Raw genomic sequence first — 23,349 nt, forward strand, 5'->3', positions numbered from 1 at the left:
ATAAGGACACAAGGTTAGGAGAAAAAAACATGTTTCTCCAGCAGAGTGCACAGCTGGAGCAGAGTTTCAATGGAAATCAGCAGTGCCATCTCTTTATTGGCTGCTAGACTGGAGGCTGTGGTAACCTGAGTTGAGAAGAACTGAGCATGCCCAGTTAGCCAAGAGCCAAAGTCAGTTCATTAGGGAGGGGGTTAGAGGAGGAGAAGGAATCCCAAGTGATTAAGGGGATGCTGTAGCCTTACATTAACCTTACAACAGGAGTGGCAGGTCTTTCGCAGTTGGTCTTAATTTTTATTTTTTATGTAATTTTATTTAGTTATTTAGCTTTTTGTTGAACAGTTTTTTTATTGATTAAAAAGCCAGAGCCCAGAGTAGGTAAGAACGTGTAATGAATGTTTACTGCAAAGCTGATAAGAATGTCATTTTCTTCTTTCATTAGGCAAAAACCAGTTTTGGGTGGAGTTCCCCTTTAACCCTGAGGCCTGTCTGTCGGGATTCTCTGCAAGGTGCAAAAGAGATTGCACAGCACAATATCAAAGAGCAGGGGCAGCGCCAATGCTCCCGGATCAGTACCCTTTTGCGCCGTTGTTTCCGCGGTTATTGTTGTTGCACAAAACCCTTTGTTTCCCTGTGAAATGTAAAAATGACATCATCTCGTTGCCCCGGCACCGGTTCTGTTTCCGACCAGCACAAGAACTGCTTGTTCCGCGCACAAAGAAACACTATTTCTCTGGGCTTCATGGGATGAAAGGGCCTAAACCATATCAGCGGGGGGGGGGGGGGGGCTTGTGCATATTCACATTTCCAACCCAGCTGTAACCTTGTTATGGGCTAAGGGGGCCCAGCCTGAAGGCCAGTTAGGGGGGGATTTGGGGTGAGTGCTTATTTGTGCCCTGGGTACCCCTGGAACTATAGCAGGGTGACTGTTACCCCAATGTTTCTATATATCTGTAACCTTGTTATGGGCTAAGGGGGCCCAGCCTGAAGGCCAGTTAGGGGGGGATTTGGGGTGAGTGCTTATTTGTGCCCTGGGTACCCCTGGAACTATAGCAGGGTGACTGTTACCCCAATGTTTCTATATATCTGTAACCTTGTTATGGGCTAAGGGGGCCCAGCCTGAAGGCCAGTTAGGGGGGGGATTTGGGGTGAGTGCTTATTTGTGCCCTGGGTACCCCTGGAACTATAGCAGGGTGACTGTTACCCCAATGTTTCTATATATCTGTAACCTTGTTATGGGCTAAGGGGGCCCAGCCTGAAGGCCAGTTAGGGGGGGATTTGGGGTGAGTGCTTATTTGTGCCCTGGGTACCCCTGGAACTATAGCGGGGTGACTGTTACCCCAATGTTTCTATATATCTGTAACCTTGTTATGGGCTAAGGGGGCCCAGCCTGAAGGCCAGTTAGGGGGGGGATTTGGGGTGAGTGCTTATTTGTGCCCTGGGTACCCCTGGAACTATAGCAGGGTGACTGTTACCCCAATGTTTCTATATATCTGTAACCTTGTTATGGGCTAAAGGGGCCCAGCCTGAAGGCCAGTTAGGGGGGATTTGGGGTGAGTGCTTATTTGTGCCCTGGGTACCCCTGGAACTATAGCGGGGTGACTGTTACCCCAATGTATCTATCTATCTGTAACCTTGTTATGGGCTAAGGGGGCCCAGCCTGAAGGCCAGTTAGGGGGGGATTTGGGGTGAGTGCTTATTTGTGCCCTGGGTACCCCTGGAACTATAGCAGGGTGACTGTTACCCCAATGTTTCTATATATCTGTAACCTTGTTATGGGCTAAGGGGGCCCAGCCTGAAGGCCAGTTAGGGGGGGATTTGGGGTGAGTGCTTATTTGTGCCCTGGGTACCCCTGGAACTATAGCGGGGTGACTGTTACCCCAATGTATCTATCTATCTGTAACCTTGTTATGGGCTAAGGGGGCCCAGCCTGAAGGCCAGTTAGGGGGGGATTTGGGGTGAGTGCTTATTTGTGCCCTGGGTACCCCTGGAACTATAGCAGGGTGACTGATACCCCAATGTTTCTATATATCTGTAACCTTGTTATGGGCTAAGGGGGCCCAGCCTGAAGGCCAGTTAGGGGGGATTTGGGGTGAGTGCTTATTTGTGCCCTGGGTACCCCTGGAACTATAGCAGGGTGACTGTTACCCCAATGTTTCTATATATCTGTAACCTTGTTATGGGCTAAGGGGGCCCAGCCTGAAGGCCAGTTAGGGGGGGATTTGGGGTGAGTGCTTATTTGTGCCCTGGGTACCCCTGGAACTATAGCCGGGGTGACTGTTACCCCAATGTTTCTATATATCTGTAACCTTGTTATGGGCTAAGGGGGCCCAGCCTGAAGGCCAGTTAGGGGGGGATTTGGGGTGAGTGCTTATTTGTGCCCTGGATACCCCTGGAACTATAGCCGGGGTGACTGTTACCCCAATGTTTCTATATATCTGTAACCTTGTTATGGGCTAAGGGGGCCCAGCCTGAAGGCCAGTTAGGGGGGGATTTGGGGTGAGTGCTTATTTGTGCCCTGAGAAGCAGCTCATTGGTTGGCTAGGAATGCTGGTATTTGTAATTCAGCATCTGCCTAAGAGAATTAAAGGCTGGCAATTCCCTGGTTTAGAGATCTCAGCTAATGAAGTTGCCATTAGACTTACTGCCAGGCCCTTTTACATTCCCCTGCAGTGAGCCCTATAATTATTTTTTTTCCGGTTCCCCGGTGCGCTCGCAAACTTTTCCATTGACTCCCTGTGATTACAGGTTCCACTTCAGCAATTTCACCCGCATAACCACTTATTAAATTTGGTATTTTAGCTTCTGAGTATATGATAAATATAAACAGTGGATAAGAAAAGGCAGCGAACATGATGTTTCCGCGCGTTAGCGGGCGCACTCTGCATAGGAGAAATGGACGGCGTTCATCTATTTATTAAGGGCAGTTATATGATGGAAGGGGTTCTGTGTCCTGGGTTTGCACTGATTATTTATTCTACTATAACGATCATCAATGGTCAAAATATGGCCAATTCTAGGCCCGATATTGGTCAGATAGGCCCATCAGGGGTCCCCATACTTGGGCAGATAAGCAGGCTGAAGGCCCGAATCAGCAGCTTAAGTCTGCCCCCTGTCTGGCCTCCTTAAGATTGAGATTTGGGGGTGAACACTTATTTGCTGCTATATATATATTGTTGTAGCTATGGCTGAATTAGTGATGGTAACATATGTCTGTAGCCTTGCTGTGAGTTAATGGGAGTCCCAGCCAAATGTTGGGTCTCAGAATGGGGCTTGATCCAGAAAAGCCCACAAACCACTGCTGATAATATTGTTCAGCGGGAACAGATTCTTATATAATTGCGTTAATACATGTACATGATATTCCTTATGTTCAACGGCTGATTAATAATCATCGTATTGCTCTGATTGGCTATAGGTTGGTCTAGCCTTCTAATGCCGTAATCAGCTATAGGTTGGTTTAGCCCTGTGTATATTTTAAGGCTCTGATTGCTAGCAGGTTGGTCTAGCCCTGTACTCATGCTCTGATTGGCTGCAGGTTGGTCTAGCCCTGTACTCATGCTCTGATTGGCTGCAGGTTGGTCTAGCCCTGTACTCATGCTCTGATTGGCTGCAGGTTGGTCTAGCCCTGTACTAATGCTTTGATTGGCTGCAGGTTGGTCTAGCCCTGTTCTAATGCTCTGTTATATCCCTCCAGCAGCTGGATGAACAAAGTAGATCAGTTCCTAAGGGTGAAGACACACTGAGCTACTTAGTAGCAGCTACTTGTCACGGCTACTAAACACCAGAAAATACCCTGCCATAGACAATACTGAGAATTGCCTCTGCTAAAACACACGTAGAGACAATTACCAGTAAATGATCAGCGTTGTCTGTTTTTGTAGCCGTAACAAGTAGCTGCTCCTAGTAGCTCTGTGTGTCTTCACGATTAGTCAGCACGACTTGTAATTAACTCAGTTGCAGCAATTAATCATGGTGACTTTTCGCCCGTAGAGTATCATTGTGTCGATGTGACAAATTACGCACTGATTTTAGTTGCACGGATTATTCAACGCAACTTTTTAAAAAGTCGCTGCGACTAATCGCCCCGTGTGTCTTCGCCCTTAGAGTTCAGGTAAGTGCCAGACCATCAGGATGGACAAGGTAAGAAGCTTCTTGCAGTTGTTGGGACAAATAAGCAGAGGAGAAGGTTTAAGTTCAGTGTAAACAGTTTATGCACAGAGCCCTGGGGAGCGCAACAGCTATAATAAAGATATTGGGTTTCCCCTGGGGAGGCGCTGGATGTGATGCCTTAACCCCTTCATTATCTGCCTTTCACCTTTTATATGGGGAGATTCTGATGCCCCTGTACCAATAACAGTGCGCCAATCTATTATTTCTATACCTTTGTACAGTGCATTATACTGCCCTTAGGAGCTCTAGCAAATGGAAGGGGGGGGGGGGGTTCAGGCCTGGACTAGTGCATAGTGTAGAGGTTTGAACCTTATATTTTTGTATCATTTATAGATTATTTGACTTATATTTGGTTGCAGGAGACTCAGGAAAAGCAAATGTGCTTAATGCATTGTATTCCTTGGTACCTATGTTACAAAACTCACATTGTAGTAGCACAGAAGGCTCAGCCCAATAGGATTGTCAGTGGCTGAGACAAATATGGCAAATTTAATGTGAACAATGTGGGTCACAATACATGGGTTTTGTATACCGATACCTGTGGTTCTATATGTGACCCTGTCAGGCATCCTGGGGGCTACAGTTCCAAATACATATATGGTATCCTATAATTGTCTTATCTTCAGGCCAATTGAACATAGCTCCAGTTAGGAGAGGGGGGCCCAGGAGGTGTAAATGTGCAATATGTGGGTCACTGGGGGGCTGGGTTTGTGAGGGATCTGTGAGAATGGTGAGTGGCCGGGGTGGATTAGGGGCGTGACTATCCATGTGCCGGGAATTTTTCCCATTGACGTCCCATTCTACACATGGAGAGTTTTCCTTTCAACAAGCATGTGATTGGTTGCCGTGGGTTACTAGACCCACCGTGTGTCTGCAAATTCACTAGACTGAATGAGCTCTGATATATTGGAATGGTAAATCCCTTAGACTGAGCTTATAGAAACCCAAGAGTTAATCAATGTAAGGTGTAGCATTTGTTGTAAAGATAAGATAAGATAAGGGAGCAAAAGAACGTGATGTGAAATATCTCTGGCTTTAGACGCAGAGCTCACACTCCAGCAATTACTGCTCATACAGCATGGCACTTACTTTGCCTGCTCCTATAGGGAAAAAACACACACCCCTACCCATAAACTGTATAACAGTCTAGTGTAACTTACATTACAGGTTATTTATATATATATATATATATATATATATATATATATATATAGGGACATGGTGGGGGGGGGGGGGCTGCTGCCCGGCATGGTGCTTTATGTTGCTACACGCTCCTATGTTGCTACACTGCAGGGAAAGATGAGGTGGATTAATGGGGAGGGGGGTATAAATGCACCTCATTGGGTAAGGTTTACCAATGTAAGTTGTAATAATGTACCCTCTGACAGCATATTATAAGGATACTAGAAGGCAATCATCCCCAGGGCTGCCATCAGGGGGTACAGGGTACAGGCCAGGGCCCTGTGGAAGAGAGGCAGCCGCAAGAAACAAAAACATGCTACATTTTAGAATGTAAGCTCTTGCGAGCAGGGCCCTCCCCCTAGTGTCTCCGATCCTCATCCAATGTAACTGCAAACCATTTTTGTGAATTGTTTATATGTACATGTTAACTGTTCTGTCTTTTGTACCCCTCTATTCTGTAAAGCGCTGCATAAATTGATGGCGCTATATAAATAATAATAATAATAATTGGGGGCTGTGAAGTGGGTAGGGCTTTGGGCATAGCATGGTCAGGGTTTTGGCTATATGGGCTGAGGTCAGGGTGGACCAGAGGCATGGCCGGGTGTGCATGGGGCATTTTTTTTCATTGGGGACGCTATTTCACTTGTTGCCGGGGCCCTATTTCACTTGTTGCCTGGCCCACTGACCAGGGATCCCAAGTCACTGACAAGCTAATAATTGAGGGCCCCTTGGGGGGATGTTACTTACAATGTGGGGGTACAGGATTACTTGTCACCCCGATTATCCCTCCCAACATTCCAGAACTGAAAATGCCTGATTCACACCATGCTTCTGTTCTGTCCTGGCAAAGCACACCCCTCCCCACTTTTTGGTATGGCCCACCCATTTGGCACAGATGATGAGGCTTCCCTAGCAAGTTATGGGGGTAATAAAGAAAGCAATATAGAAATATTTATGTATAATGGGCATTGTGCAGTTCCCTGTACAACACTCACACTCACACCCATGTCTGTGCCCTGCAGTAAATAAACACACGCCTGGCGTTCTTATCAGAGGGTGGCACACACGCAGGGCCCACGCTATCTCCTCAAACCACTGAGACCCGGGAGGCACGGCCGGGGACTAGAAACCTGCAGCCACTGTTCTTGAACTTTAATGACTAGCTGGGTAAGAGTTCATTCGGGTTTTAGTTTTTCAGGTGAGAGGTATGACAGTGAGAGGTATGGCAAGGAGAAGTATGGCAGTGAGATTTATGGCAAGGAGAAGTATGGCAAGGAGAAGTATGGCAGGGAGAGGCATGGCAGGGAGAGGCATGGCAGGGAGAGGCATGGCAGGGAGAGGCATGGCAGGGAGAGGCATGGCAGGGAGAGGCATGGCAGGGAGAGGCATGGCAGGGAGAGGCATGGCAGGGAGAGGTATGGCAGTGAGATTTATGGCAAGGAGAAGTATGGCAGTGAGAGGCATGGCAGGGAGAGGCATGGCAGGGAGAGATATGGCAGTGAGAAGAATGGCAGGGAGAGGTATGGCAGGGAGAAGTATGGCAGGGAGAGGTATGGCAGAGAGTGGTATGGCAGAGAGTGGTATGGCAGAGAGTGGTATGGCAGGGAGTGGTATGGCAGGGAGTGGTATGGCAGGGAGAGGCATGGCAGGGAGAGGCATGGCAGAGAGTGGCATGGCAGAGAGTGGCATGGCAGAGAGTGGCATGGCAGAGAGTGGCATGGCAGGGAGAGGCATGGCAGGGAGAGGCATGGCAGGGAGAGGCATGGCAGAGAGTGGCATGGCAGAGAGTGGCATGGCAGGGAGTGGCATGGCAGGGAGTGGCATGGCAGGGAGTGGCATGGCAGGGAGAGGCATGGCAGGGAGAGGCATGGCAGAGAGTGGCATGGCAGAGAGTGGCATGGCAGAGAGTGGCATGGCAGGGAGAGGCATGGCAGGGAGAGGCATGGCAGGGAGAGGCATGGCAGGGAGAGGCATGGCAGGGAGAGGCATGGCAGGGAGAGGCATGGCAGAGAGTGGCATGGCAGAGCAAGGGAGCTACAAATAATCATTGTAGAAGTTGTTTTCCTGACATATTTCAGCAGACAGGTAAATACTATCATGTGTCATTATTGCTAGTGACGCTGCGCGGGGCCCTGCCTAGTGACTGCCGCAGCCCCAGTGATAGGGAGAGGTGTGTGACAGTGGTTTAGCCGGTTCATAGGGGTGTAGTTACTGATTGGAACCTGCCTTACTTCACTCCAGAGAGCCACAGAGCCACAGAGCGGGGCCACAATCTCTACACCAGGTAACATTATCTGACTTCTTATTGTTAGTACAGTCAGGGAAAATTATTTCCTTATGCAAGGCTGAGTCTGCCTTTACGGGGGGGGGGGCAGGATTGGGTTCTGAAACAGAGGCTATACGCAGGAATTTGTATTCTCTACTGCACCAAACAGGTAAAAAACCTGTAACATCAACTTTAAGTATGATGCACGCCTATATGGGCTCCCTGATAGGCCCCCGTGCTACCTGCTGAATGGTTGCTATGGGTTACTAGACCTGGTGCACTTTGAGTTAACCTTTAGAACCAGGCAGTTTAAATGACAGACATACATTTCAATAGGAAATGCCTGAATTAAAGAATAACAAATAATAATGAAAAAGCTCAAAACAGCCTTTATCAGTCCTTTCCATCATGCTTATTTATTTACACGGGGACTAAAGAACTAGTTCTCTTATTAGCCTGGTTATTGGTTGCTATAGGCAACTGCCTTGGTTCCCCTTTAGCACCAATAAACCAAAACCCAAAACATTCCATATATTATGGGGTCAAAACAGTAAATAGTGATCGGGAAGGCTGAGTTTATTATTGTACCTACAAAGGGCTGTAAAACTACTCAGTGAGGGGAGGAAGAGAAGTAACTGATGTTTTTAAAAAGGGAGATCTATAGAACTTATATATAGTGCAACTACCTGCCTGGGACACACCAAGGTCTGTATGGAACGTACCAACACTGTCTCTCATCATTCCGCTGCTGTAAAACCTGAATAACAAGTCACTATTCTAATAACAGCCCTGAGCTGGTCCCTACTTCTGGTTCTGTGCCCATATAATGGCACAAGGCTGCAGGCTGAGTTATACAGGGAACTCTGAGTATCACTCATGTATTATAAGGGATAATGTACCCCCTACTGTAAATGATAAGGATATTAGCAGTCACTGAGGGGTTCTGTGCCCCCCATATAAAGGCACAAGGCTGCAGGCTGAGTTATACAGGGAACTCTGAGTATCACTCATGTATTATAAGGGATAATGTACCCCCTACTGTAAATGATAAGGATATTAGCAGTCACTGAGGGGTTCTGTGCCCATATAAAGGCACAAGGCTGCAGGCTGAGTTATACAGGGAACTCTGAGTATCACTCATGTATTATAAGGGATAATGTACCCCCTACTGTAAATGATAAGGATATTAGCAGTCACTGAGGGGTTCTGTGCCCATATAAAGGCACAAGGCTGCAGGCTGAGTTATACAGGGAACTCTGAGTATCACTCATGTATTATAAGGGATAATGTACCCCCTACTGTAAATGATAAGGATATTAGCAGTCACTGAGGGGTTCTGTGCCCATATAAAGGCACAAGGCTGCAGGCTGAGTTATACAGGGAACTCTGAGTATCACTCATGTATTATAAGGGATAATGTACCCCCTACTGTAAATGATAAGGATATTAGAAGTCACTGAGGGGTTCTGTGCCCATATAAAGGCACAAGGCTGCAGGCTGAGTTATACAGGGAACTCTGAGTATCACTCATGTATTATAAGGGATAATGTACCCCCTACTGTAAATGATAAGGATATTAGCAGTCACTGAGGGGTTCTGTGCCCATATAAAGGCACAAGGCTGCAGGCTGAGTTATACAGGGAACTCTGAGTATCACTCATGTATTATAAGGGATAATGTACCCCCTACTGTAAATGATAAGGATATTAGCAGTCACTGAGGGGTTCTGTGCCCATATAAAGGCACATGGCTGCAGGCTGAGTTATACAGGGAACTCTGAGTATCACTCATGTATTATAAAGGATAATGTAAGTGATTTCTAGATTAGCACAATTTAGTTAACATGGCCCGGGATTCCATTCCATAATGAGATGTGGCGATTGCATAACAGATCTTTTCGGTTTCTGCCTCAGTCAGTGACACCTTTGTTTGCAGTCTGTCAGGCAACCCTTTTGTTCTATAAATATGCAGAGCTTGCGTCTGTCCCACTGACGGAGTTGGACTGAGCGGCCGCGTTTGCTAAAGATCCATTTGGTGGCTTCTGTGTAAGGCTGAGGGGGACTGGAGGCCAGCCAGAAGCTCTAGTGGGGTGCCCAACGTTTATCATTTGGGGCCCCCTGTGCCATATTTAGGCCCAGACCTGGCCATACTGTACTGCTTGAGATGTGCGAAAGTAGCCTAGATACCTGGGCAGGTGTGAAAATCTCATCAGGTGGGGATCACATCGCCCCTAGGCCGTCGGGCCCCCATACGTCTGCAGTAAGATCTCAGTTTTGGCCCCTAGGCTAAAGATCGGATCAGCCTAATTAAGAGTGGGTGTCCCAATTTGGTGAGCAGATTTACACAAGTGTTAATCAATTAGTAAAGCCAGCCATACTCACCTAAAGAAACTCATCATATAATTAATTCTATAATTATGTTTGAATTGTCACAATACAACTGAATGAATTAGTGGCAGAACACACCTAGAACACACCTAGATCAGAGCAGTGCCGTATACAAGAGACTTGTTACATCATTTTATGTACATTCTCAGATCTAAAGTGAATGTGCCGAGGCAGAACCCAACTATAGGTAAAGGTGGCCATACACGTGAATTAGCTTACATTTTCCCCGATATCGCCCACCTGTAGGTGGGGATATCGGGAGAAGATCTGCTCGCTTGGCGAGGTCGCCAAGCGAGCGGATCTTCTCCCAATATCCCTACCTATGGGGGCCAAATGATTGAATTAGAACGGCAGCAATGAGGCAGTCGGTTCAGGGACCACATCCCCGATGCGACTAAAGGCGGCCATACACAGGCCGATTGTAGCTGCTGATATGGGTCCCTTGGACTGATTCGGCAGCTTATCGGCCCGTGTAGGGGCAGGAACGAGGCGCATGCCCGACAATATCTGGCCTGAAATTGGGCAGATATCGATCGGGCAGGTTAAAAGATTTAGTCGGATCGAACCGACTTCCCCATTGCCGCCAATATAATATGATCAAATTAGCCTACATTTTCCCCGATATCGCCCACCCGTAGGCAAAGCGAGCGGATCTTCTCCCGATATTCCCACCTACGGGTGGGCAATATCGGGGAAAATGTAGGCTAATTCACGTATATGGCCACCTTACATCTTTTAACTTGCCCGATCAATATCTGGACAATTTTAGGCCAGATATCGGTCGGGCATGTCCCTCGTTCCTGCCCCTACACGGGCTAATAAGCTGCCAAATCCGTCCAAGGGACCCATATCGGCAGCTACAATCGTCCCGTGTATGGCCACCTTTAGTCAGATCGGGGACTACATCGGCTCGTGTGTGGCCACCTTAACACTTTATATCAGACTTCATATGGGTGCAGAGGTTTAAGTGAAGGAGGGTTGGCCGGCATACCGTATTAGTTATTAATAAGGGGACACAAGGACAAGTCTGTTGCAGTGGGAACCTCTGACCATAAATCCCATGATTTTAGATTTGTCACTCATACACAGCTATTGCCTTTTTGGTTCTGCAAGAAGCCGGGGGACGGAGGCAGCTGGGCCGCAATTGAAGCCTTTAAACTGATTAAAAGTAGGAAAGGCTGAAATCGTCGGCTGTTTGTCTCTATTTGCGGTCCCTGGTGATTACTCATTGCCACTTATTCCTCCCTAAATGTTATTACTGTGAGAAGCCATTTATTTACTGTTGTCCTATTCAGGAGGGACCTTGACTTTGTATTTTATTATATGCAGCTCCCTCATGTGCTGTAATAAAGGGGGTGAACCTTTATTAATATTAATAATTTGTATTAATTGACATTAATGACAAATATTAATAAATATGCAGGATCAATGATTAAACCTTCTGATAGACTGTTAGTGAGCAATAACTTACACACACACAAGTAATAATAGAATTAAATAGATTTACTTATCTTAGTATGATTAGTTACAAGTAAAGCCAGTTCTGCACAATTCAGCACAATCGGGGAGCCCCACAACCTTTGGCGCAAGACCTTCAGGTTCCCGATAACCAAGCGATGATCCAAATGTCCCGGCACTCATTCAGGAGTCCTAGGCGAAGCTCCCGACACATGGTGGAGGCTCCTTTTTATAGTAGAGTTCTTAGCAAACCCCCAACAACAAGTGCTGACTTGTGTACAAACTTTTGTCATGAACAAAACCTATTAACTAGACTTAGAAGGCCTTATTTGTTGCTCAAATAAGTTGTACATAAAGTGTATTGTCTATATGCTGTCTGTTTGTTTATTCCAAGGATATTTGCTGGGTAACAATACCTGTGTTTACTGTTTACCCAGCAATATACATAGAACAAAAACATTGTACCTTGAACACTAGACAATAGCTGTCCCAAAATCTGCTGCTTTTACTTGACTCAAACCTAAGATTTGATTCATATGTCAAAGCAGATGTATATATTGTAAATCATAAAATCAATAGAAAATCCACCGTGCTACATGTGCTAATAAATCTTCTTTCTTTCCCCCAGGTCAACAGTTGATTGTGTCCACGGGTTCCTTAGACCTCCCTACTACCATGACTACCGCAATCCTTGAATGTATCAGCACGCTATCCATCAGTGTCCAGCAGCTGCGCCGCCTTCCTAGGTTCCTCGAAGGCGGCACAACTAAAATGCCCTTGACCGTGAAGGATTCTGATGTGCCCCGTTTGTTCCGGGAACCCTACATTCAGACAGGGTATCGACCGACGGACCAAGACTGGAAATATTACTTCCTTAGTCTCTTCCAGAAGCACAATGAATCCATCAACGTGTGGACACATCTGTTGGTGGCCCTGGCTGTGGTTCTTCGCTTTGTTGCCTTGGTGGAGGCCGGTTCTCTTTCCCTTGATATTATATCTTTGCCTTTCTATTTATATGTGCTGTCCTCACTGACCTATCTCACGTGCAGCATCCTGGCTCATCTGCTCCAGTCCAAGTCAGAGCTGGCTCATTACACCTTCTACTTCATGGACTATGTAGGAGTAAGCACTTACCAATATGGCAGTGCTTTGGCCCACTACTACTACAGTTCCAACCAAGCTTGGTATGACAAGGCCTGGTACTTCTTTTTACCAGGAGCTGCTTTCTTGGGATGGATGTCTTGCGCTGGTTGCTGCTATGCTAAATACTGCTATAAAAGGCCCTATCCAGTGATGAGAAAAATATTCCAGGTTGTTCCAGCTGGTCTAGCGTACATGTTAGACATAAGCCCCGTTATTCACCGGATAGTTACCTGTCATATGGAAGGCTGCACAGACAAGGCTATCTGGGTCCACGCTCTGCAGATAATATTCTTCCTCATCAGTTCCTACTTCTTTTCATGCCCCGTCCCCGAAAAATATTTCCCAGGTTCCTGTGATTTTGTAGGGCACGGCCACCAGATTTTCCATGTGTTTTTGGGCCTTTGCACCCTCTCCCAGTTGGAGGCTCTTTTTATAGATTATCAGACCAGACATGAGCTATTTTCTCTAAGATACAGTTCCAACGGCACCTTGGTGAATTGCCTCTCGTTCTTCATGCTCATATTATGTAGCACTGGCACAGCCATGTATGCGCGGAGAAGAATCAAGAACAAGTTGGCCAGAAAAGAACTGTAAGGTGGGACTTTATAAAGGATGGTTTGGCCCAAATCAATTGGAAGCACTGATCAGTACAACTAAAGGACATGTTGGCGTTAGAAGAGGGTGACCTGTTTCAGCCAAGTCCATTTTATAGCCCAATATATTGTAAACTCTAGGTCCAAGAGGCTTAACCTCTACAAAACATGGGTCAACGGCTGGCCCTTGGCTCATTGAGTTTTATTTAGGGTCCAATTTTTATTTTGTAAAGAAATGTGGTTGACATTATAAAGGGTTTTTTGGCACCCCAAGCATAGAATCCTCATTTACAGAGACGTTCCTCAAGGCCTACTATACCCATCTGTATATTTGGTACTGTTTGGGGGGGGGGGGGTGTTGTTACTAAGTGTTATTACTATCAGCAGTGCACATAGACATGGGACAATGCTGTTAGTGTTCATGGTAGAAAGAATGATCCAATACTGAGTTGTCCCATTGAAAAGAACTCAGTGTGGAAGGGCACTTACTTAGGTATGATACATTGTCTTATTCTGGGGCACCGAATTAGAGTGGGTCCTAGAAAGTTGGGGTTCCAATTTAAGGGGGAGGGGTACCTACCTGGCCAAACCTTTAGGGGTCAGCAGTTGTTTATCTGTAAATAGATACCCTGTTGCAATGTCCAGATCACAAACAGGGGCAATCAGGAGGTAGAATTACAAACACCAGATGGGTTATTATGGGGTATCTAGACCTGGGGCAATCTTTGTACCAAATATCACCCCCGTGCTACTGAACATCATCATTACACATGGATCTCTATAAGACCAGGGCTATAAGAAAACAACCACGTCACATTTTGAAGAAAAGAAGAATTTTTTTTAGCCCCACCCCCTCCCGTAGGCTACTGCTTGATTTGTAACTTTTTGTATTTAATGTCTGTAACAAATACTTACTGGGTGCCGAACACCCAAAGTTCTTTTTATACTTGAAGGGGTGTGTTTTTAGTACATACGGTGCAGCTTGTTACTGAGCTTTGAGATGGTTGAGGTACCCGGGATCCTTCAGAAGGCAACTCCTAGGTCTAATGAGACCAGCTCGTTAACGAGAAATTCCGGGGAGGTCCCTGGCACCCCTGGTTCCATCACCTATGAACTATGGTATCTCTTTAACGTTCTAAGAGAGATCCATAAAAAGCACCAATGTCCCGTCCTGTTTTATTAACAATATTTTATTATCACTTGGGACGTGAAACAAGGATTTTACTTGATTTATTTGGGAAAACTGTAACTTTTTGACATGGGTATATGAAGGGAGGAATAAGTTTGATGGATGAACTTAGTTCCCTGCAGAGGGCACTTTTATAGATGTTGCTGTTTGATTGCTCAGCCGCTAACATGAATCCTGAACATTCTCATGCTCTGATTGGCTGCTTCCTCCAGCCCCCGAGAATGTTCCAGTGTACTGATTGGCTGCAGGTTGGTTCTAGTCGAGGACTCAGAAATAAAAAGGGTTACAGTAGGTGCTCAATCCCCAGTGAAAACAACTAAAAGCCTCTCATATTGGTACTGTGTATTGTATTTATAATGTATACTAAATATCTGTATTGACTAGTTATAACAAATATATCTCTATATGGAATCAGGTTCCGCTACCTGAGAAACCAAACCAAGTACTCAGCTTGTCCAACAGGGATCCGTCATTAATATTTACTACTAGACTTGATTCCTACCATTTGCCTTATAACTACTTACTTGCCTTAAGTGTTCCGCTATATAGACTGGAGTGAAGCTGGCCATACCTGCCTTTAGCCGCCACTCCAGGCCCAAGCATGGGGCCCAAATGATGATTAATATCTGGCCAACGATTGATGCAGTCGATGTGTTCATCTCTTCATCTGTACAGGCTCCTATTACCTTCAGTTGGTGGGATAGAATGAGCTGATCCAACATCGCTGTTGGCCAAAAAGTCAAAGCTTTGAATGAGCTCAGCGTGGCCCACCATGTAATTATATTAGTAAATGGCCAGCTTTAGCCTAGGAAAGGCCCCGAACACCTCCAGCTAGAACGTTGGTCATCATTCCTCATTTAAGTAGCTTGACCTCCAACTCGTACATTTCCGATGTAGATGGAGGCCACAGGTGGAAAATACCTGGTGTATTCTCTGCAATGGGCCTCATTTGAGGCTGGGGTCCCGGGACGGGTGCCCCTCTCTGCTCTGCCCTACAGCCAGCCTTGTTTGTAGAAGTTTTTCTTATTCTGTATCCTATATACCAGCCAAACAGCTTCCTATACCTGATGTGCTATCACTATAGGAACGTGGCGGCCTCCTATGTCAGGCATCATGCCAACCTGGGAGCTGGATTTAACAGACTTACTCGTGGTGACCAAATAAAAGGAATAAAAGTGAATGTGTGTCTTTCTCTTGTTTATTTCACTTCCATTTCAAAGTTGGCTGGTCATGTGACTCTGAAGTTCTTGGTAATGGGTTTAATTGCATTCGGCTGAGCTCAGCCTGTGTGTCTCTCTCTCTTAGATTCAGTGGGGGCTTTGATAGCCTTTAGTTGTGCTTCAGTTCTTCTGGGTAGCAGATTATGGCTCCTACTGGGCACTCCTCTTTTCCCAGGCGTCCTATGCGTCTGTCCTCTCATTCCTTGGCCAATCAGATCACTTCCTGATAACAATAACAGCTGAAGCAAAAACAGCACAGTGGGTCGGTCAGGCCTAGGTGTAGAGGGAGGGCCGTGACAAGGATACAAAATGGACAGGACTTGTGCAGGGGTAGGCAGGGCACATTTGGGAGTGGTCAGGGTGGATCAGGGGAGTGGCCAGGCATGCAAGGAGCATCTTTTTACAGTAGGGCTCCATTTTACTTACTGGCAGGACCCACATTGCAGGGGCCACAGGTAACAAGTGGGCCCCCTGTGGGGAGGGCTCTGTTAACTTATGAGTATGGAGTCCCATGATTACTGAAAGCAGTCCTGAGGGGGGCAGTTAGTACCCTTTGCCCCTATAAATGCATTCACAAAAGCTGTAGGGTCAATGCAAGAGGAAAATAATTACACAATTATCCTTCATTATAAAGGGAATTGTGTATTAACTGACCGTACTGTGACCCTTTGCGCAGTACTGCTTGTAGGAACGCAGGGGGCAGAATTCCCCTACCCACGCAGTGGAACGACCCAGAGCCACAGCCAGCAGCATGTTTATTGCATAAGAAGCAGCCTCGTTTGCTCACCGCTGGAAGAGTCCATCACAACAAGGGTGCGGCCTCCAGATTCTCCTCTCGATTGCAGATTATTTATAGCGTGTGTGGGAGGCAGATTCAACCCAGGGAACAAAACACGCCAAGCTGAATGTTACTTCAGGCGGCTCGGCCCGTCCCAGGGTGTGATCTCCTCACCTCTGGATTAGAATCTGATCTGTGAAGAAACCACATGTAGCAAAACAAACACACACAGGCGGGCCCTCCCTGTGTGACTGGAGAGACGAAGGGCCATACTGATTTCTCACAGATATGACCCACAGACCCACAGACATACCCTATAGAGCAGGGAGCAGGGGGTAGAACTGCCCCACATCCCAGTAGAAAGTAACAGTACAATCACATACCCTATAGAGCAGGGGGTAGAACTGCCCCACATCCCAGTAGAAAGTAACAGTACAATCACATACCCTATAGAGCAGGGAGCAGGGGGTAGAACTGCCCCACATCCCAGTAGAAAGTAACAGTACAATCACATACCCTATAGAGCAGGGGGTAGAACTGCCCCACATCCCAGTAGAAAGTAACAGTACAATCACATACCCTATAGAGCAGGGAGCAGGGGGTAGAACTGCCCCACATCCCAGTAGAAAGTAACAGTACAGTCACATACCCTATAGAGCAGGGGGTAGAACTGCCCCACATCCCAGTAGAAAGTAACAGTACAATCACATACCCTATAGAGCAGGGAGCAGGGGGTAGAACTGCCCCACATCCAGTAGAAAGTAACAGTACAATCACATTCCCTATAGAGCAGGGGGTAGAACTGCCCCACATCCCAGTAGAAAGTAACAGTACAATCACATACCCTATAGAGCAGGGGGTAGAACTGCCCCACATCCCAGTAGAAAGTAACAGTACAATCACATACCCTATAGAGCAGGGGGTAGAACTGCCCCCACATCCCAGTAGAAAGTAACAGTACAATCACATACCCTATAGAGCAGGGAGCAGGGGGTAGAACTGCCCCACATCCCAGTAGAAAGTAACAGTACAATCACATACCCTATAGAGAAGGGAGCGGGGGGTAGAACTGCCCCACATCCCAGTAGAAAGTAACAGTACAATCACATACCCTATAGAGAAGGGAGCGGGGGGTAGAACTGCCCCACATCCCAGTAGAAAGTAACAGTACAATCACATTCCCTATAGAGCAGGGGTAGAACTGCCCCACATCCCAGTAGAAAGTAACAGTACAGTCACATACCCTATAGAGCAGGGGGTAGAACTGCCCCACATCCCAGTAGAAAGTAACAGTACAATCACATTCCCTATAGAGCAGGGGGTAGAACTGCCCCACATCCCAGTAGAAAGTAACAGTACAATCACATACCCTATAGAGCAGGGAGCAGGGGGTAGAACTGCCCCACATCCCAGTAGAAAGTAACAGTACAATCACATACCCTATAGAGCAGGGAGCAGGGGGTAGAACTGCCCCACATCCCAGTAGAAAGTAACAGTACAATCACATACCCTATAGAGCAGGGGGTAGAACTGCCCCACATCCCAGTAGAAAGTAACAGTACAATCACATACCCTATAGAGCAGGGAGCAGGGGGTAGAACTGCCCCACATCCCAGTAGAAAGTAACAGTACAATCACATACCCTATAGAGCAGGGAGCAGGGGGTAGAACTGCCCCACATCCCAGTAGAAAGTAACAGTACAATCACATACCCTATAGAGCAGGGGGCAGGGGGTAGAACTGCCCCACATCCCAGTAGAAAGTAACAGTACAATCACATACCCTATAGAGCAGGGGGTAGAACTGCCCCACATCCCAGTAGAAAGTAACAGTACAATCACATACCCTATAGAGCAGGGAGCAGGGGGTAGAACTGCCCCACATCCCAGTAGAAAGTAACAGTACAATCACATACCCTATAGAGCAGGGGGTAGAACTGCCCCACATCCCAGTAGAAAGTAACAGTACAATCACATACCCTATAGAGCAGGGAGCAGGGGGTAGAACTGCCCCACATCCCAGTAGAAAGTAACAGTACAATCACATACCCTATAGAGCAGGGGGCAGGGGGTAGAACTGCCCCACATCCCAGTAGAAAGTAACAGTACAATCACATACCCTATAGAGCAGGGGGTAGAACTGCCCCACATCCCAGTAGAAAGTAACAGTACAATCACATACCCTATAGAGCAGGGGGTAGAACTGCCCCACATCCCAGTAGAAAGTAGCAGTACAATCACATACCCTATAGAGCAGGGAGCAGGGGGTAGAACTGCCCCACATCCCAGTAGAAAGTAACAGTACAATCACATACCCTATAGAGCAGGGGTAGAACTGCCCCACATCCCAGTAGAAAGTAACAGTACAATCACATACCCTATAGAGCAGGGGGCAGGGGGTAGAACTGCCCCACATCCCAGTAGAAAGTAACAGTACAATCACATACCCTATAGAGCAGGGGGTAGAACTGCCCCACATCCCAGTAGAAAGTAACAGTACAATCACATACCCTATAGAGCAGGGGGCAGGGGGTAGAACTGCCCCACATCCCAGTAGAAAGTAGCAGTACAATCACATACCCTATAGAGCAGGGAGCAGGGGGTAGAACTGCCCCACATCCCAGTAGAAAGTAACGGTACAATCACATACCCTATAGAGCAGGGAGCAGGGGGTAGAACTGCCCCACATCCCAGTAGAAAGTAACAGTACAATCACATACCCTATAGAGCAGGGGGTAGAACTGCCCCACATCCCAGTAGAAAGTAACAGTACAATCACATACCCTATAGAGCAGGGGGTAGAACTGCCCCACATCCCAGTAGAAAGTAACAGTACAATCACATACCCTATAGAGCAGGGAGCAGGGGTAGAACTGCCCCACATCCCAGTAGAAAGTAACAGTACAATCACATACCCTATAGAGCAGGGAGCAGGGGGTAGAACTGCCCCACATCCCAGTAGAAAGTAACAGTACAATCACATACCCTATAGAGCAGGGGGTAGAACTGCCCCACATCCCAGTAGAAAGTAACAGTACAATCACATACCCTATAGAGCAGGGAGCAGGGGGTAGAACTGCCCCACATCCCAGTAGAAAGTAACAATACAATCACATACCCTATAGAGCAGGGAGCAGGGGGTAGAACTGCCCCACATCCCAGTAGAAAGTAACAGTACAATCACATACCCTATAGAGCAGGGGGTAGAACTGCCCCACATCCCAGTAGAAAGTAACAGTACAATCACATTCCCTATAGAGCAGGGGGTAGAACTGCCCCACATCCAGTAGAAAGTAACAGTACAATCACATACCCTATAGAGCAGGGGGCAGGGGGTAGAACTGCCCCACATCCCAGTAGAAAGTAGCAGTACAATCACATACCCTATAGAGCAGGGAGCAGGGGGTAGAACTGCCCCACATCCCAGTAGAAAGTAACGGTACAATCACATACCCTATAGAGCAGGGAGCAGGGGGTAGAACTGCCCCACATCCCAGTAGAAAGTAACAGTACAATCACATACCCTATAGAGCAGGGAGCAGGGGGTAGAACTGCCCCACATCCCAGTAGAAAGTAACAGTACAATCACATACCCTATAGAGCAGGGAGCAGGGGGTAGAACTGCCCCACATCCCAGTAGAAAGTAACAGTACAATCACATACCCTATAGAGCAGGGAGCAGGGGGTAGAACTGCCCCACATCCCAGTAGAAAGTAACAGTACAATCACATACCCTATAGAGCAGGGAGCAGGGGTAGAACTGCCCCACATCCCAGTAGAAAGTAACAATACAATCACATACCCTATAGAGCAGGGAGCAGGGGGTAGAACTGCCCCACATCCCAGTAGAAAGTAACAGTACAATCACATTCCCTATAGAGCAGGGAGCAGGGGGTAGAACTGCCCCACATCCCAGTAGAAAGTAACAGTACAATCACATACCCTATAGAGCAGGGAGCAGGGGGTAGAACTGCCCCACATCCCAGTAGAAAGTAACAATACAATCACATACCCTATAGAGCAGGGAGCAGGGGGTAGAACTGCCCCACATCCCAGTAGAAAGTAACAGTACAATCACATACCCTATAGAGCAGGGGGCAGGGGGTAGAACTGCCCCACATCCCAGTAGAAAGTAACAGTACAATCACATTCCCTATAGAGCAGGGAGCAGGGGGTAGAACTGCCCCACATCCCAGTAGAAAGTAACAGTACAATCACATTCCCTATAGAGCAGGGGGTAGAACTGCCCCACATCCCAGTAGAAAGTAACAGTACAATCACATACCCTATAGAGCAGGGGGCAGGGGGTAGAACTGCCCCACATCCCAGTAGAAAGTAACAGTACAATCACATACCCTATAGAGCAGGGGGTAGAACTGCCCCACATCCCAGTAGAAAGTAACAGTACAATCACATACTCTATAGAGCAGGGAGCAGGGGGTAGAACTGCCCCACATCCCAGTAGAAAGTAACAGTACAATCACATACCCTATAGAGCAGGGGTAGAACTGCCCCACATCCCAGTAGAAAGTAACAGTACAATCACATACCCTATAGAGCAGGGGGTAGAACTGCCCCACATCCCAGTAGAAAGTAACAGTACAATCACATACCCTATAGAGCAGGGGGTAGAACTGCCCCACATCCCAGTAGAAAGTAACAGTACAATCACATACCCTATAGAGCAGGGAGCAGGGGGTAGAACTGCCCCACATCCCAGTAGAAAGTAACAGTACAATCACATACTCTATAGAGCAGGGAGCAGGGGGTAGAACTGCCCCACATCCCAGTAGAAAGTAACAGTACAATCACATACCCTATAGAGCAGGGGGCAGGGGGTAGAACTGCCCCACATCCCAGTAGAAAGTAACAGTACAATCACATTCCCTATAGAGCAGGGAGCAGGGGGTAGAACAGACTATCCAATTGCATGCTGGGTATTGTAGTTTTATACTAATCCTAGCTGTAGGCTAATTGTTAGATACAAACTACATTACCCAGCATGCAGTGGAACAAACACACTAGGGGGAAAACCGTTGGCTAGTTTCCAAACTACAAACCCGCCAAGGCTCCAAAAAATAGCCCAAAACTGTACCTTGGAAGGTTCGTACTTTGGAAACCCGCCTGGGCTTTAAATTAGTAGCCCAATTTGGCGGTTAAACCACCAACCTGGCAACCCTGCCCTAGAGTCCTGCCTGGTAATATTTGCCAGCAAAAGGGCACTCCCTTCTGCCCCAGAGGGCAGATTATTTGCCTTCTTCTTATGACTCAAATGGGGGTTACTGATCCCATAATCCAAAAATCTTTGGCTCTGTGAGACTGCAATGTTATCTTTAATGTTACATTTTGTTATTAATCTTCCTATTTAGGTATCTTGTATTCATATTCCAGCCTTTCATTCACACCGCTGCTTGGTTGCTAGGGGAATTTAGATCCTAGCAACCAGATGGTTGTTGACAGTCCAAACTGGAGAGCTGCTGAAAAAAATGCTAAACAATTCAAAAACCACATAATAAAAAATAAAGATCAGTTTACTGAAAGTTGATTTAAAGGTGAACCACCCCTTTAACCTCGCAGCTCTCTTGCAGACCCAGTCCATAGCTGGAATTAACTCTATCCTGACTAAGGAGAGGACAAACCAAAATCCCCCTACAAACAGATATTGTAGATATTATGTAATAGATAATGTCCCTACTTGTCACCTGTCCAGTTCTGGGAACACACCAGTACCGGTATGGGATCCGTTATCCGGAAACCCATTATCCAGAAAGCTCCTAATTATAGAAAGCCTGTCTCCCATAGACTCCATTTTAATAAAATAATTCAGATTTTTTAAACCAATTAAATTTTTCTCTGTAATAATAAAACAGTACCTGTACTTGATCCCAACTAAGATATAATTACCCCTTATTGGGGGCAGAACAGCCCTATTGGGTTTATTTAATGGTTAAATGATTCCCTTTTCTCTGTAATAATAAAACAGTACCTGTACTTGATCCCAACTAAGATATAATTACCCCTTATTGGGGCAGAACAGCCCTATTGGGTTTATTTCATGGTTAAATGATTCCCTTTTCTCTGTAATAATAAAACAGTACCTGTACTTGATCCCAACTAAGATATAATTACCCCTTATTGGGGCAGAACAGCCCTATTGGGTTTATTTCATGGTTAAATGATTCCCTTTTCTCTGTAATAATAAAACAGTACCTGTACTTGATCCCAACTAAGATATAATTACCCCTTATTGGGGCAGAACAGCCCTATTGGGTTTATTTAATGGTTAAATGATTCCCTTTTCTCTGTAATAATAAAACAGTACCTGTACTTGATCCCAACTAAGATATAATTACCCCTTTTTGGGGCAGAACAGCCCTATTGGGTTTATTTAATGGTTAAATGATTCCCTTTTCTCTGTAATAATAAAACAGTACCTGTACTTGATCCCAACTAAGATATAATTACCCCTTATTGGATGCAAAACAATCCTATTGGGTTTATTAATATTTTACGGATTTTTTAGTAGACTTAAGGTATGGAGATCCAAAATACGGAAAGACCCCTTATCCGGAATACCCTTGGTCCCGAGCATTCTGGATAATGGGTCCTAAACTACCACTCATAAAAGCCCTTAGCAGCCATATTTGCTAGGAGACCATCCAGGTTGGAATTTTTCCCTTCCCTGCTAGTCTGACCCTGGGAACTGCCCATCGTTGCTGCTGAGTGCCAGCCCTGTGGAGTTGGGTTAAGTTTCCCTTTCATATACAGCAGCACATTGTGCCATATACAGGGGGTCCTGTGAGTGCAATACAGAGAGAGCGCAGACCCACAGGCAAGACCCAGTGAAACAGACAGTTGGGTGCAGGCACAGCACAGGCAGTTGCAGCTCTGAGGGGGCGGAGCTACAGACTGTTTACTGACACCATGGAGACTGGATGCTGCTGCTGTGTGTAACCTGGAGACT

General features: G+C 46.5%; 1 protein-coding gene across 4 annotated transcripts in view; it reads left to right on the forward strand.

Annotated features, from left to right (window-relative positions):
* The window catches only part of paqr8 (progestin and adipoQ receptor family member VIII), a 42,444-nt gene extending 26,876 nt beyond the window's left edge, over nucleotides 1-15,568 (forward strand). For 2 of the 4 annotated variants that reach the window (XM_031901793.1, XM_031901792.1), the window contains one exon: nucleotides 12,092-15,568. In XM_031901793.1, the coding sequence (XP_031757653.1) occupies nucleotides 12,139-13,200 (1,062 nt within the window). In that variant the 5' untranslated portion in view covers nucleotides 12,092-12,138 and the 3' untranslated portion in view covers nucleotides 13,201-15,568. 4 annotated transcript variants of the gene reach the window in all.
* The last annotated feature ends 7,781 nt before the right edge of the window (nucleotides 15,569-23,349 follow it).

This window comes from Xenopus tropicalis, chromosome 5, assembly GCF_000004195.4.
Source record: "Xenopus tropicalis strain Nigerian chromosome 5, UCB_Xtro_10.0, whole genome shotgun sequence".
In the NCBI taxonomy this organism is placed as follows: Eukaryota; Metazoa; Chordata; class Amphibia; order Anura; family Pipidae; genus Xenopus; species Xenopus tropicalis.